Here is a 17162-nt window from a genome sequence, read left to right on the forward strand (position 1 = left end):
AAAAACCTTTTTTCTTTTTTTTTCCTTTTTTTTTTTTTTTTTTAATTTACCATAGGGCACCTGCACTCACTGGTAAGAGACAGAAAGGGAAAGTGAAAAATTAAAAAATCAAAAATCACCCCCCAGTCCCTTCTCCTCCAGTCTCCTCTTGAGATTTTGGGGACACATGTACATGTACCTGGCATGTTTTTCAGGCTAACAGGTCCTGGACTTGAGCCACACAGTTGGCCATTTGGGATCCAGCTGCCTTAACACCATGCCATGGGCTGGCCCACCTCTGTTTCTTTATTCAGCACCTAGTCTCCAGTATTTCTGTCAACAATGTAATAATGGTCTAAGACACCTGTGGTCCGAGGCTGGCTGAAAGCTGGGGTTGGATTGAGGAAAGGAGACTCCACTGGGGCTGCTGGCTGTTTGTCTGTCTCTTTCTCTGTGGGTCATGGAAAGAATAAATAACAATTTTTTAAAATAAACATACCAGACCAGCAGGTGGCATGGAGGTTAGGGGTTGGATTGAGGTAATAAGACCCCACAGGAGATGCTCTCTGTCTTTCTCTCTGTGTCATGGAAAGAATAAACAAACTTTTAAAAAATTATACACTCAGGACCAGTATGTAGCATGGACGTTGAGGCACTGGATCTCACACGGTCAACGTTGTGGTTCGAGTCCTGGACCCAGCAGCTGAGAATCACTGTGAACAGATATGTGCGTGTGCCCAAAATCCTGAAAAGAAAGTTGAGAAGAAGGGATTTTGGTGTGGCCATCCCCCAACTCCCAGGGTGGGGAGATTTCTTATTTTCCTTCTCTCTCTCTTCATCTCTCTCTCTCGCCGGTAGAAGCATGTGCACTATAGCAAAAACTAAAACAAAATAAATATATGTATTTTTTAAATTATACACAGGTTGCATTGTTGCCAAATTGAGCCACCAGGCTTTTCTTCACAATAGCTACCTTTAGCACAGTATCTTACAATCTGAAAGTTACTCTAAATATTTAATGGAAGGAAAGAGACAGAAAATTCTTTGGTTTTGTAGTGACATGCTGGAAAATTCTTGAAGAAAAGTCGTTACTGTTGCTGCTTGGAAGCAGTACAATTTCATGTTGTTGAACATCAATCCCGTGGTTTTCTTTTTTTCTGTGTCTGTCCTCATTCCTATTATTACGGATTACTTCTACTCCCCAAACTGCCAGTTCTATCCTCTAGCTCCTTAATACAGTTGGGTTATCTAATTGTATTTTATTGTCCCTTTCACCAAGATTTTTTAGCATCTTCATTTACTCTTTTTCCCTGTTTTTGGTGGTACATATTTATATAATGTATACATGGAAGGGTGTGTGTTGCGAGAACTTTCAAACATTAATCTCCTTCATTCTTTCTGCTCTCTTTCACCATCAGCTAGGCTCTTCCTCAGTAGTCATTGAGTTCCTAATTGATAGGATCCTCTTCTCAGTGCCCATTCAGTTTGATTTCTTTATGGCATGACACTGTAGATACTCTATAAATTCGGTTCTCTTTTTGCTTTACGACATGATTCTTCCCTGGATCTTGTTCTATAATTCAAATGTAATTTAGTCTGCCCAGCTGATTTCCTCATCTTTGTTTAACCCTTAAATGCAGCTGCCCATCACATATGTGCCCCTTTACTCTGTTCTTAAATCTCAGTAGTGATTCTGAAACATTAGTGATTATAAGCACCATCTAAGGGCCAGCCCATCGCTGGATCCCACATAGCCGAGAATGTACAATTCAAGCTCCAGACTCAGAGACCTGAAAACTACCCCAGGTGCACGTGCATGCATGCCCAAAATGTAGGTCTCTAGTGCCAGCAGGTGGTGGGGAAGTTAAGTTGGCTGGATCCCACGTGGCCGACAGAACAGTTCAAGTCCCAGACCCAGCAGTTTGAAAATCATGCCAGGCATGCATGTGTACGTGCCTGAAATCCCAAGACGAGAGTAAAGGAAAAGGGATTACAGTGTGGCCATTCCCTCTGGGGGATGATTTCTCACTTTCCCTCTCTTTCTACATCTTTCTCTGTCCTCAGTGAGCACAAGTGCCCTAGAGCAAAATAAAAAAAAAAAAAAAAGTACGTCTCTAAATACTGCTCTCTGAGATTATGATTAAGTAGATCTATAGTCAGGCTAAGGAATCTGCCTTTTTTTTTTTTTCTTTTTTAAATTTTGCTGTAGAATTCTTGTGCTCACCACAGAGAGAAAGTGAAAAAGGATCTCTCCCTCCCAGGGAGGATGGCCACACTACAGCCTCTTCTCCATTCTCCTCTCAGGACTTTGGCCACACATGCACCCAGTATATTTTCAAGCCACCAGGTCCAGGACTCAAACTGTGATGTTGGCCAGATAGAATCCAGGCACATTAACCTCCAACCCACCTTCTGGCCCAGAATCTGCATTTTTATGTTTTGATTTGTCTTTTTTTTTTTTTTCTTTTGAGAGAGAGAGAAAGAGAAGCAGCCCTAGCAGGATCTAACATCACATTCACGACCCAGTCTTCCCAGCCAGCCAGGACCGTGGGTACACACATACCCAGCATGTACAAGTCAGCCAGGAAATCAAACTCACAATCCTCCATGTGGTTCCGGCATCGCCTCAGTAGCTCTCAATGGCTACACCACTGAGCTGGCTGGAGGAATGTTCATCATCTCCATCAGAGTAATATTTAACTGATAAAATTCAGTCAATTAGGATTCTATAGAAACTGTTGCTAAGTTGCAGGCAGGTCCAGGCATCTCTTAAGAGAAACTAAAACAGACAGGATTGTACTAGAATGACACTCAGGGACTTAGAAAAGCAGGTATTAACCAATGTTTTTGCGAGTAATTTAGTGTTTTAATAAACAAATGCAAGTACATGCTAGTTAATTATTTACCCTACTTGCTTTTAGTCCTGATAGTCTCAAGTATGTTTTGGGTAAGGAGAAATTCCTGAGAGTAGGATATTAAAATATTTGAGAGTAATCAGCATGGCAGAAGTCATTTAAGTAGATGGGACTTTAGAACTTTTATTTTTTTCCCAAAGTGTGGCCTCCATCCTAGTACACTTTGTTAAAAATGAAGATTACTTGGGCCTTATTTTGTGTTCATTTTAAGAGAAAAATATATAATTTCACATCATCTAAGTATAAATTAAATTAGGATTTGAATCAGAATATATAATTATGTTTTAATCAGGTGTTGCTTTTCTCTGAATCATATGTACAGGTTATTGAAACAAACAAGTAATAACGATTCTATAAAATGTGTCATGGGTTTAATCCTGAGTCATTTATTACGTATATGATTCCTGAGTCACTAATTACTAAGGCTTTCCTATAAGGAAAAGATTACCAGCAGTATTTAAAATGAGAGATTGTGAAACTTTTTGAATACTAATTATTATGGTTACTGAAAGATTTTCTTAAGATTATATTGACGGAGACCAGCCAGTGGCATAGTGGTTAAGGTGACCGAAATCCCCATGACTGACTGAGCAGTTTGAGTCCTAGCCCCAATAGCTTGGAAGAACATGGGCATGCCCAAAATCCTAAGAGAAGAGATGTAAGAAAAGGGATTTGGAGGGCTAGCAGGTGCCATGGTGGTTAAGGGTGCTGAACTCCCACATGGCCGACCGCAGTTCAAGTCCCAAACTTGGCAGTTTGCTTTCTCACTCTCTCTCTCCCTGCCCTTTCTGGTCAGATTTAAATAAATAATTCAATAAATAAATTTATATAAAATAATTAGAAAAAATATTTTTTAAAAATAACAGTATTTTGGCATAGCTTTACCTCGCACAGGGGTGGGGGTGTACTTTCTCACTTTCTCTCTCTCTCTCTCTCTCTCTCTCTCTCTCCCCTTCTCCTGTGAGTGCACATACCCTCTGCAAATTAAAAAAAAAAGAAAAAGAAAAATTACTAGAGAAACTAAATTTTGTCAAATTACATTTATTGCAAAAATAGAAGTTAGTATCACTTTTCATTGAGAGATCTGTATTTTTTCCTGAAGAGTAAAGTAGATTTGCAGGATTTATATTCCTACAAAGAAGTTTATAATTAAAATACATCCTTAGAACAAAAAGTACTGTCGTAGATAGTTCTTAACCCAGAGAGTGACGAGACAGTAGATTGTATATTAAAGACACCTTTAGAAAGTGTATCTGTTATTGCTATCATGAACAAAATTGAACTAAAATGATTAAGACTCACTTCTGTTAGGAGATGTTTTTGTGCGATCAAATTTCAGCTTGGTTAAGTTTTGAACAAGGTATTCTAGGCCAAAGCTAAATACATTTGTAAATGCTCTCAGTCCTTCCGGGCCACCCTCCTTTCTGAGCCGCCTCCCTCCCCCCCCACACACACACACACTGGCACACAGGGACTGCTCTGCACTTTTAAACACAATGCAACTTGTCAGTTCAGTTTATTCAGTTAGGGTCATTTCTGTGAAAACAAAGTCAAGGCAATTGTTTGGTTTAATTGACTAGAGAAACTGGTTGTACAGGTTAGTAGAACTTAGTTTTATTTTTGTCCTCTGCATATTTGAATGTTCGTAAAGTAACTTAATAGAATAATAAGACTCCAGTGACACTGTAATAGATTTTAAAGAATGATTACCAAAGCAAAGAAAGAGCACACTAAAACCCAAGCTATAGAAAATACTCATGGTATTTTTTTTTTATGGTTCTGCTTTCACTGTAATGAATTGTGTCCGAAGAAAGAAGTCTTCTTTTCTTTCACTATTGGTTTCCTTTTCTTGAAGATTTTTTTTTTCTGGACTTCAGTCTAGTAATACATCCATAAGCAAATTTTCTAATGTAATTTATATGAATACTTTAAATACTTTTACAAAATAGCTCTCTAACTCCAAGCAGACACTCTCTTAACAGTCGATCAGCCCCTTCTTGGCTTCATTTCCTCGCTGCTCACCTGGATTTCATGGTGGATCATTTTGCCAGTGCGCTCACTACACGCTTTGATCCCTCCCACCTCTCACTGTGCCCTGCACTATGCCCCTCCTGCTCTCAGCTCTTTAGCTCCTAGGTTGCTATTCACTCACTATTTTAGTAAAATGAATGAAAACCAAAATTATTCAAATGCTAAAGTAAAGTGTTTAGGTTTTAATGTTTGAAAATGTATATGGATCTGATCATGTGATTCATCTGCAATAAAAATACAAACCATTACTTGTTCCAGAAAAACATCAAATCTTTATTGTTCGCAACGATGAAGGAAAGAGGGGAAACTATTTTTTGATTGCCAGAGGACACATGCATTTGCCAGAGAGAGAAGGAGGAAGAAGGTGCCCTCCAGCATAGTCATACCACAGTCCCTTCTCTTCCATTTCTCCATCCCATTAGGATTTTGAGAACACATGCCCATGTGCCCAGCATGCTTTTTTTTGGCGGGGGGGTGGGGGGAGAGAGGTTTTCCGCTATAGGGTGCGTGCGCTCACGAGACAGAGAGATAGAAAGTGAGAAATCACCCCCTAGGGGAGATGGTCACACCGCAATCCCTTCTCCTCCATTCTCCTCTCGGGATCTTGAGCACGCACGCACACGTGCCCAGCGTGAGTTTTAAGCCACCAGGTCCGGGACGTGAACCGCGGTCGACTACGTGGGAGTCCAGCGACATAGCCATTACGCTAATTGCTCGTCCCCCTAGCATGCTTTTTTAAGGCTGGGATTCAAACTGCACCAGGCATGTGGGAATCAGCCCAACCACTATGTTATAGAGCTGGCTCAAGGGGGAAATATTTTAAATATATACAAAAGTTAGAAACCTTTTGCAGGGCCAGCTCCATGGCTCAGCTGTAACACACTGCACAAGCAAAGCTAGATCCATATGAAAGATCTCAGGTTCCATTCTCAGTCAACCTGCACAGGTCAGTCGTATGTGCTCATGATCATGACTGTCTGAAAAGGCTTTAAGGAGTGGGGAGATGGGATCCTGTCATGGGACCCTATTGAGGGTACTTGTCTTTCTCTCTGTTTCTCATGCTCATGAATAAAAGAAACAAACTTTTCAAAAAAAGTTATTGTCAAAGATCATGTAAAACTCATAGAGTAGTCAGTTCAGCGTGTGTTCGTTTTTCTGGAGAGTATGTGCATTTACTAGAGAGAGAAAACAAGCAAGAAAGCACCCTCCATGGGATGGTCATACCTCAATATCTCTCCTCCATCTCTCCCTCCTGTTGGAATTTTGGCGCACACACACATGTGCCAAGCATATTTTTCAAGCTTCTGGGTCTATGACTTAAACTGCGTAGTTTGCCATGTGGGGTCCGGCTACCTTAACACCAGACCACAGAAGCGGCCTAACTAGTTAGGAATTTTACAATTGCATTACGTGTAATAAAATACCTCCAACTGTCTCTTCACCTTTATAATAGAAATCCGCCGGTTTTGCGATTGTTCACCTTTTTCTTTCTTTGTTTTTTGGGGAAGTTTTTGCTATAGGGCACATGCGCTCGCCAGACAGAAAGAGACAGAGAGACAAAAAGTGAGAAATCACCCCCCAGGGGGGATGGCCATGCCTCAATCCCTTCTCCATTCTCCTCTCAGGATCTTGGGCACTCACGACAAGCTCCTGGCGTGAGTTTAAGCCACCAGGTCTGGGACATGAACCGTGGTCGACTACATTGGAGTCCAGTGACATAGCCATTATGCCAACTGCTGGTCCCAATTGTTCAGGTTTTTAATATCATATTTTAGTATACCTTTTCATCTTTTTTCCCCCCTGAATTTATTTATTTATTTTTCGTTTTTGCTATATGGTGTGTGCACTTGCCAGAGGGAAACAGAGAGAGAGCAAGAGAAAAGGAAAGCACAAAATCACCCTCCAGGGCGAATGGCCATACCTCAGTCCCCTCTCCTCCATTCTCTTCTCAGGATCCTGAGCACATTTACACACATGCCTGCTATGTTCCTTGTGCTGTCAGATCGGGGACTGAAAACTCCCAGTTAGATAGGTAGGATCCAGCTACCCCAACCACCATGCCACTGGGTGGCCCTGTGCTTCTTTTTAAAAGGACAGAGGGCACATGCATTTGCCAGAGAGAGAGGGAGAGAGAAAGCACCCCCTAGTGGGTGTGCCACACCATAGTCCCTTTTTCTCCATTTCTCCATCGTGGTGGGATTTGGGGAATACATGCACATACACTCTGCAAGCCACTCAGAGCCAAAATTCAAACTGCAGTTGGCCTTGTAGGCTCTGGCTACCAATGCAGAGAGCTTAGCCTCTGTGCTACAGGCCACCCTAGAATACCTCTTTAAGAACTCATTATGTTCCAAAGTAGGGGCCTGCTGACGCTGAAAATACAACATTTAGTCCTGTACTACCATTCATTTTACATTTGCTGGGAGGAGGAAAAGAGCAGAAACAAATATAAACAATTAAGGTTGAGTGATTGATAAAATCCTTTAGGGAAAAACTTTGGTCTTAAATGTAAAGCACATTAGTCATACCTAGTGTACTTAAAAAAAAATTAATGAAGAAAATACTAATTAAAAAGATATACTATGGGGACTAGCAGTCAGCATAATGGCTATGTCGCCGGACTCCCATGTAGTCGACCACAGTTCCAGTCCCAGACCCGGGGGCGTAAACTCACACCGGGTGCATGTGTGTGCGTGCCCAAGATCCCGAGAGGAGAATAGAGGAGAAGGGATTGAGGCATGGCTATCCCCCACCCCCGGGGGATTTCTCACTTTCTGTCTCTCTGTCTCTCTTTCTTGTCTTTCTGGCTAGCGCACGCTCGCTATGGCAAAAACCTCTCCAAAAAAAAACAAAAGACATGTTATGGAAAAGGTTTGTTGTAACATTGTTAATACTAGTCAGAAGTTGATAATATGATAAATGTTTATTACTATAAGCAGTGTAATTAATTGGTACATTGGCTTGCTAGATCATTTTGTAACCCCTAATGATAATGTAAGTTCAGGTACTCCAATTTCCTGAAAAAATGATTCTGTTAGAAGGTTATATGGAAAAAAGATAATGTAAAATTGTTAGTATCAAAAAGACTCAAATACTTAAGAATGAGACATTCAGTGTTCATGAACTTAAAAACTTAATATTGTTAAAATAAGAATTCTACTTGAAATAATCAACAGGTTAAGGTAATCACTATCGAGTCCTCCAGTGTTTTTAATAGAGATAGAAAAGCCCACTCTAAAATCTGCGTGAAATTTCAGGATACCCCAAATGACCAAAAGTAGTCTTTATTTAAAAGGAAAAACCAAATTGGAGAACTCTTACATCCAGATTTTGAAACTTAATACAAAGCTACCATAATTAAAACAGTGTGCTCACTGGTGTGATATATATCTAGATCAACAGAATAGAACAGAGCACAGAAATAAACATATATATAGTCGGTAGTTTTTGACAAGAGTGCCAAGACTATTCAATAGGGGAAGATAGTCTTTTCAACAAAAAGGGCTGGTAGAACTGGTATCTGCATACAAAACAATGAAGTTGTACCCTGATCTTACACCACATACAAAATGCATGAGGCATCTGTGCACACAGCTATGTGAGAGCCAGTGGACTAGAGGACTAGATAGAGGGGGTCATAGCATGACTAGAACCCCGCCCCCACTCCCGTGCATGCACACACACATGCATGCTCTTTTATAAATAAAGACCAAGCTTTTTTACACTAACAAGGCAAAAAGAGGGACCAAAGATCTATGTGTAAGAACTAAAGGTATAGAATTCATACAAGAAAACCTAGGAGAAAAATCTTTCTTTCTTTTTAATGTTTTATTGCCAGAGAACGTGTACATGCACATTTGCCAGAGAGAGATAAACAAAGGAAGAGGGACAGACACCTCTCCCATAGAAAGTTGTCACGCCACAATCCCTTTCCTTCCATCTTTCTATCCTGTTGGCATTGAGAGCATGCACACACACACACTGGCATGTTCTTTCTTTTAATTTTTTCATTTGCCACAGGCCACACTTGCTTGCCAGAGAGAGACAGACGTGGAAAAAGAGAACAGAAAAGAGAAAAAGTGAGAAAGCACCCCTGATGGGATAGCATACCACAATCCCTTTTTCAGCCTTCTCTTGGAATTTTGGGCACACACACACCCACACACACACACACACACATATTTGTACCCTGCTTTTTTCTCAAGCTGCTAGGTCCAGAACTTGAACTTTATAGTCAGCCATACGGAATCCAGCTGCCTTAACCACCACGCCATTGTCTACCCCTCCCCCCAAGCATGTTTTTGAAGCCACCATGCCAGGACTTGAACCACAGTCACCCATGTGGGGCCTAGCTCCCTTAACCACTATGCTATCTAGTTGGCCTAGAGAAACTGTTCATGACTTTGAATTTGTAATTTTGTTTCTTCAAAAGGACAAGTGTATGCATGCACATGTGTGAGAACACGTGCACATGTGAAAGAATTGGGTGGTTGGAAAAGTCATGATGCATTTTTCTGTGTAAAGTCACGTCACGACTTTTCCACTGACCCAGTAGATAAATTGGGCCCAGCCAATGATGTGGTGGTTGTCATGGCTAGAGCCCATGTGGCTCACTGCATAGTTTGGGTCTCAGACCTGGTGGCTTGAGAAGCACACCAGGTGCGTGTGTGCGCATGCCCAGAATCGCAAGAGGAGAATGTAGGAGAGGAGATTGCAGCATGGCCATTCCTCCCAGAGAGTATTTTGTCATTTTCTCTCTCTCTTTCCCACTCTGTCTCTCTTTCTCTGGTGAGCCCACACAAGCTGTGACAAAAATGTTGTAAGTCAATAAATTGGACTTTTAAAAAAATTGTATATCGGCCACCCCCGGGGACCCCGCGCCGAGCGCCCGAGGCGGCAAAAAAATGAAAAAAAAATTGTATATCAAAGGACATTATCAAGAGAGAAAAAAGACAACCCACAAAATGGGAGAAAATATTTGCTAATTATATATCTAATAAGGATTTATCAAAACATATAAAGAACTCCTACAACTCAACAACAACTAACCAGTTAAAATATAGGAAAAAAGACTTTAGAAGACATTTCACCAAGGGAGAACCTACAAATGGCCAATGTGCACATGAAAAATGGGTTGGCCAGGATAGGTAGAAATTGTAACCAAGCACATTGCTGATAGAAAGGTAAATGGTATAGCTGTTGTGGAAACCAGTTGGTCATTCCTTAAATTTAAATACTGAATTACCATATAATCCAGCATGTGTGTTTTACTCCCAGACCCAGGCAACTTAAACTCATACCGGGAGTGTGTGTGTGTGTTCCCAAGATCCCAAGGAGAGAATGTTCCCAAGATCCCGAGGAGAGAATGGAGGAGAAGGGATTGGATTGTGGCATGGCCATCCCCCCCGGGGGGGTGATTTCTTGCTTTCTATCTCTCTGTCTCTCTTTGTCTTTCCAGCAAGCACACATGCAGTATAGAAAAAAAAAAAAAAAAAAACTCTCTTAAAAAAATAAAAGAAGAAGAAATTAAGTTCTGGTACATGTTTTGACATTGATGAACCTTGCACACATTATGCTAAGTGAAATAAGCTGACATAAAAGGATATTATTGTTTAGTTCCACTTTTATGAGGTATCAAGAATGGCCAAATTCAGTCAGAAAGTAAAATAGAGGTTTCCAGGTCCTAAGGAGAGAAGGAAATGGGGAATTTTTGTTTAATGGTTTCAGAGTTTCTCTTTATCTTGATGATAAAGTTCTGTAAGGGGAGAGTAGTGATGGTCACACAACATTGTGAATGTACTTAATATCACTGAATTGTACACTTTATTAAAATGATTTTTTTAGTATTTATATGTCAATGATAGTTTTAATTTTTTTAAATAATACAGTACATAGTGATTCAGATTCATGGATTGTGTATTTTAAAAGCAAAATATTGGGAATATCAGATGGCATTATGGTTACATCTTTGGACTCCCACATAGTCAACCATGGTTCAAGTCCTGGACTCAGCAGCTTCAAACTCATGCCAAGCACATGTGCATATATTCAAAAATCCCAAGAGGAGAATGGAGGAGAAAGGATTATGGCATGACCATTCTCCCCACCCCCGCCAGGGGTGATTTCTCACTTTCTGTCTCTCCGTCTCTCTCTCCAGTGAGCACACACACTCTGAAGCAAAAACTCTCCAAAAAAAGTAAGAAATTACTAGGTTATGTGAATAATTTGAAAAGAAGTACAAGAGGACTTTAAAATGTTTTGGGGAAGATGGAAGTAATATACAAGTTTATCTTCATGCAAAATCATTTTGAAATCCATGCATTTTTTTAAAAGAGATTATTTTTTGCTATAGAGCATATGTGCTTGCCGAAGAGACAGAGAATGAGAAATAACTACCCCAAGGGAGATGGCCATGCCACAGTCTCTTATCCTCCATTCTCCTCTCAGGATTTTGGGCACACACACACACACACACACACACGCATGTCTTGTGTGAGTTTTAGGCTGCCTGGTCCGGAACTCAAACCGCAGTCAACTACGTGGACCTCCAGTGACGTAACCATTACGCCATCTGCTGGTCCCAGCATAGTTTTTTTCTAACACTACTTTTTTAAAAAGCACTTTGTTAATTTTAGAGTGTATTTATTTATTTTTTCCATGAGTCAAACAGAGACTGCACCTCAGTAGGGTCTCAATACCACTGTTAGCACCAGCCAGTCCTGGATCCATGGTGTACACCTACTCAGTGTACTCAGGGAGGCCTCCAAAGACCAACCCAGAATTCTCCCACTGTTGGTCCCCCCCATGTGGGTCAGTCTTAGAGAATGCTGCATTTTACTGCTGTACCACAGTCCAGTCCCAATATAATACACATTTTCCACAAAACTTTCTGAAGCACTTTCATAAAGTTCAAACAAAAGATTTCCATTTTTGGGAACCAGCAGTTAGCATAATAGCTATGTCGCTGGACTCCCACGTAGTCGACCGCGGTTCGCGTCCCAGACCCGGTGGCTTAAAACTCATGCCAGGTGCGTGTGCATGCGTGCCCAAGATCCCAAGAGGAGAATGGAAGAGAAGGGATTGTGGTGTGACCATCCCCCCTGGGGGGTGATTTCTCGCTTTCTGTCTCTATGTCTCTCTCTGTCTGTCTGGCGAGCTCACACACCCTATAGCGAAAACCTCTCCAAAAAAAAAAAAGATTTCCATTTTTAACTAATGGGTTGTCATTAAATGACCTATTTTATGTCACATTCCAAGTGCATTATAGGGCACATGGACTTGCCAGAAAGAAACAAGAAGAGAGGGTGAGGGAAAGTGAGAAATCACCTCCCTGGGGGATGACCATGCTGCAGTCCCTTCTCCATTCTCCTCTTGGGATTTTGGCACACACACACATGTGCCTGGTGGGTTTTTCTAGCTGCTAGATCCAGGACTTGAAACTCACAGTTGGCCATGTGAAACCCAGCTTCCTTAACCTCCATGCCACCTGTTGACCTGATTAATCCTTATTAAACCCCTCAAAAATTTAAATAGAAAAAACTCATCAGAATTCTTTGTGTAGGTGGAATTTGTACTCTGTACTAGAGAGTTTTCATTTTTAGCTTGTTGTCACATTTTTTATATTTTAATGAAACTTGTGTTTCTTTAGCTTGACAGGGCCAATTCATTGTTAAACCAGACTCAACAACCTTACCGATACCTGATTGAATCAGTGCGTCAGAGAGATTCTAAGATTGATTCGCTGACAGAATGCATTGCACAACTTGAGAAAGATGTGAGGTAAACCATCTATAAATCTTTTATTTGAATATTAATACTGAAAATATAATGCTCCTACAGATGAATTTGGGTTATAAATTTTGAAAAAAATATATAAATAATGAAAGTAGTCTTAAGTGTAATGAGCAGTAAACATTTCAGAAAAAATCAGTCCCATCATATCAGGTGTTCATGTTTCACCTTATGATCAGAAGTCTTAACATGAAAATAACGCTGCTCTGCTTGTTAACAAAATGATCCTCCCGAGGAAAGCTAAAGGCTGCCCTGTCCTTACTCCCCAAGAATTCTTTAGTGGGATGTAGGTTAACCAAAGGGAGAGGAAGAATATAGCCAATGTCATTGGTAGAGTTAAAATGACCTTTTAAGCGGACAAATGTACACATTTACTTCAATTCGTGTTGACTTTGCTGAGGAATTTTTAGGCTTTTCTTCCCCTGACCATTTATGTGAAAGTAAGCCATGAACTATTTCAGTGTAAATAAATAAATTCCTTTCACTTCCTTAGTTTGAGATTGTTCTGTTGAAGACCTTATCAAAAAGACTTGCTCCATTTAGTAGTCACTCACATTCTTGTCCATTTATCGGTATATCATCTTACTTTTTAAATAGAAATAAAAGAATGATGCTATGTACAAAGGAAGAGCTTTTTAACTCCTGAATGATATATAGTAGACTTAGCTATCATATATTAGGATTATCAGACTAATTTATGTCTTTATGATTAAATTATTAGCTGATCATAAATGTAGAAAAAGATAATTAGGTGGGAGTGAAATTCATACATTAATGAATTAGAAAACAACAAGAAGATAGTTATTAAATCAGGTATCCTGAAATACAGAGCCAAAAATATAAAACTACTGGGTAATTAACTCCAAAGTATGAGTATTCTTTTTGATGATTCAAAATAATGATCTTTTCCTCTAATTACCACTCCACAAAATAATTGGTCCAGAACATTACTCCTGGTCTTAATTTTAAAATCAAAGGTATGCTTTAAATGTCAAAATAAATTATAATTTATTTCTAGATTAACTTTGAACTTAAAAATTACATATATAATATATATAGCCAGCAATAGCTATTGGGTATAAATATTTGAAATTTTTATTATAGCTTTGCTTTATCTTTATAGCATTCACAATGAAGGATGCATAAAAATCCTGAGAAAAAGAAATTGCTTCTTTCCCAATTATCTTCAAATAAATTTGTTTGAATATTTATTTAACAATTAAGAGTACTGAAAATGTTAAATATAGAGAAAAGTAGTAGGTAGCTGTAGGAGAAATTATAAAGATGAACAAATTCAGCCCCAGAAGCTTCTGAGAACACACAGCTTTGTGGTAGAATCAAAATTTGAATTCATGTCTTCCTGCTTTCTAATTCTGTAGTCTTAACCATTATGTTATACTGCCTCCCTATGTTCTATTCTGGATGAGGTACATTTTTCTATTAACTAAAATAAGGAAGAGAAGCAAAAAAAAAAAAAAAGTGTATCACAGTGGTTAAAAGTAGAATTTCAGGGGCCAGCAGATGTCATAATGGGTATGTCACTGGACTCCCGTGTAGTCATCTGGTGTGTCCCCCAGACGCAGCGACTTAAAACTCACCAGACATGTGTGTGCATACCCAAAATCCTGAGAGGAGAAGGGATTGCAGCGTGGCCACAGTCACTGGAGGAGTGATTTCTGGCTTTCTGTCTCTCTTTCTCTCTAGTGAGCACATGCACCCTATAGCAAAAATCTCTCTTTTTTTTTTTGGGGGGACAATGCACCCTATAGGAAAAATCTCTCTTTTTTTTTTTTTTAAAAAAAAGGAGGACTTCAATGAGTTATCCATTATAGTAGCTAGGTAACAGATACATGGGTTTTTCTACTATTTTCCTCTTGAAATATTCTTTGATCAAGTTTTATTTTAATTTTTAACAAGGAATACAGGTTCTATAGGTAGGTTGTATGAGTTCAAATCCAACTTCACCTAGTTTTGAATTGGAGCAAGCATTATACATTTAAACTCTCTCAACCTCCATTATCCAGTACAACTTTCTGTAATAACAATATTCTGTATCTCTACTGTTTGGTATGGTAGCCACTAGCCAGCCACATGTGGTGGTTGAGCATTTGAAATGTGGTTATTGTTGGTACCAGCAATTGCATAATAGCTATGTCGTTGGACTCCCATGTAGTCGGCTGCAGTTCGAGTCCCAGACCCAGGGGCTTAAACTCACACCAGGCTCATGTGTGTACATGCCCAAGATCCCGAGAGGAGAATGGAGGAGAAGGGATTGCGGCATGGCCATCCCCCCTGGGGGGTGATTTCTCGCTTTCTGTCTCTTTGCCTTTCTCTGTCTTTCTGGCGAATGCACATGCCCTGTAGCAAAAGAACCTCTCCAAATAAAAAGAAAAGAAAAGTGGTTAGTGTTACTGAGGAACTAAATTTTTTATTTCATTTAAGCTAAATTAGTTTCCATTCTCATTGCCCTTTAATGGCTGCAGTTTTAGACAGCACAGCTAGTTTCCTCATCTGTGAAATGAGAGTGATGCTCACAGCACCTAAGTGATACAGTTGTGCTGAGGACTAAATGATGAATTTTCTCAATATACATAGCATAGTGTCTAAACATTTTAAATGCTCAATAAGTGTTTGTTATTGTTAGTATATATCTTATATAAAACAAATGTTGTGTTGAACATTATCTTACAAATGAGAACATTTCTCAATCTATGTTTAATTTGGACAAAAATTGACTCCCATATTAATGATGACAACAATTATAAAAGCTTTGCCAATTATAGAATTAACTATCAATATATTTTGTTCTAAACATCTGAATCCTTTAATGCTGTCTTGTGTTTCATTGTATGATATTTTAGTAGATTCTGAACTGATAATTTCATAACATAGGAAATATTATTCTTAATTAAAATAACTACTGTTTTTTAGAATTATTTTATTGTACTTTTTTTTTGCTTATTTCTTTTTTATTTGACCAGAGGGACAGAGTGAGTGCGAGAGAGAGAGATGGGGGAAGGGATGAGAAAGCAAGCTGCCAGGTCCAGGAATCAAACCTCGATCAGCCATGTGAGAGTCTAACACCCTTAACCACCATGCCACCTGCCAGCCCCAAAATAACTACTTTCTAATGTGAAAAATTAAGGTGTTTTCAATATTTTAATTGTAGTATTTGACATGCTGCTGTAGGTATGCTCTGGTTACATGAAAAAAATGTTGCGATGTGACAATGACATATTAAAAGTTGACTCAGGCCAGCAGGTCGTATGGTGGTTAAGGCACAGGTTCAACTACAGTTTGAGTCCCAGACCTGGTGGCTTTCTTTCTCACCCTTTTTCTCTCTCTCTCTCTCTCTCTCTCTCTCTCTCTTTTTCTCTCTCTCTCATGAGCACACATACTCTATAGCAAATCTTTAAAAATAATGATAAATATTTTTTTAAGTTGGCTCAGCCAACATGTCAGATAATACTAGGATAGATCATAGTTTGTACACACACAGTTCAAACCTATAGTGAATATCCTGAACTTTACATATAAATCTGATATCTTTTCTCATGGTCAGTGTTTCTATAAAATATAGACATTAATGCGATCTTATAGGGTAGTTGAAAAAATGAAACACAGGGAGACGAAGACTCCACATGGCTCCTGCGAACTAGCTATTTCAGGGCACACGAGAAATGAAGATTTTCTACTGATAATTCAGCCTCTAGCAAACGAGCTAGTGGCAGGAGAGGCCAGACCTTCAGAAGAAGATTCCATATGGCTCCTGTGAACTAGCGATCACAACAGAATGGCAAAGAGATTCTAAATCACCTCTGTCTGCTTGCTCCTGAACATTCAGACTGAACTTCAAGAATCTGAAAGGAACACACCATCCATCAGATGACAAGAAATCACCGCCGGATCACAAGAAATGTGGGAAAACAAGAAAATACCTCTCCTCCAAGGGAAAAGAGTAACTCTACTTCATCCACAAGCAGTTCGGTGAAAATCATGAAAATGTCTGATAAGGAATTTAGAGCATTCATAATGTCAAAGCTAACAGAGATGGAAGAGAAGAGAGATAATGAACTGCTAAAGAGGAAGGAGAAAGAAGTTGACGAGTTCCAGGAGATGAGGGAATTCTTGCAAGATCTAAAAGAGGAATTACACACTTTACAAAAGACTCAAACGGAAATGTTAGAGATGAAGTCTATAATACAGGAAATCAAAAGCTCCCTTGAAAGTATTAAAAGCAGACTAGATCATTCAGAAAATAGAATCTCAGATGTAGAAGAGAAAATGGCTGGCCTAGAAAAATCCACCACGAAGACTGAGAAAATGGCCAAAAAATTTGAAAATAATGTACGAGAAGTACTAGATACCATCAAACATCCAAACATCCAGATAATTGGCATTCCAGAAGGTGAAGAGACCCATAAGGGCATTGATAATCTATTCCAT

The 17162-nt window shown here is 39.4% G+C and overlaps 1 protein-coding gene across 1 annotated transcript in view; it reads left to right on the forward strand.

Moving 5' to 3' along the window:
* The window catches only part of LOC102474712 (progesterone-induced-blocking factor 1), a gene marked incomplete at its 5' end in the record, with an annotated part of 214777 nt that overhangs the window by 142261 nt on the left and 55354 nt on the right, over positions 1-17162 (forward strand). Inside the window, 1 exon segment of the mRNA XM_006139821.3 lies at positions 12574-12704. Coding sequence (XP_006139883.2) covers positions 12574-12704 — 131 coding nt within the window.

The sequence above is a fragment of the Tupaia chinensis genome, unplaced genomic scaffold (assembly GCF_000334495.1).
Source record: "Tupaia chinensis unplaced genomic scaffold, TupChi_1.0 Scaffold000004_1, whole genome shotgun sequence".
NCBI classification, from domain to species: domain Eukaryota; kingdom Metazoa; phylum Chordata; class Mammalia; order Scandentia; family Tupaiidae; genus Tupaia; species Tupaia belangeri.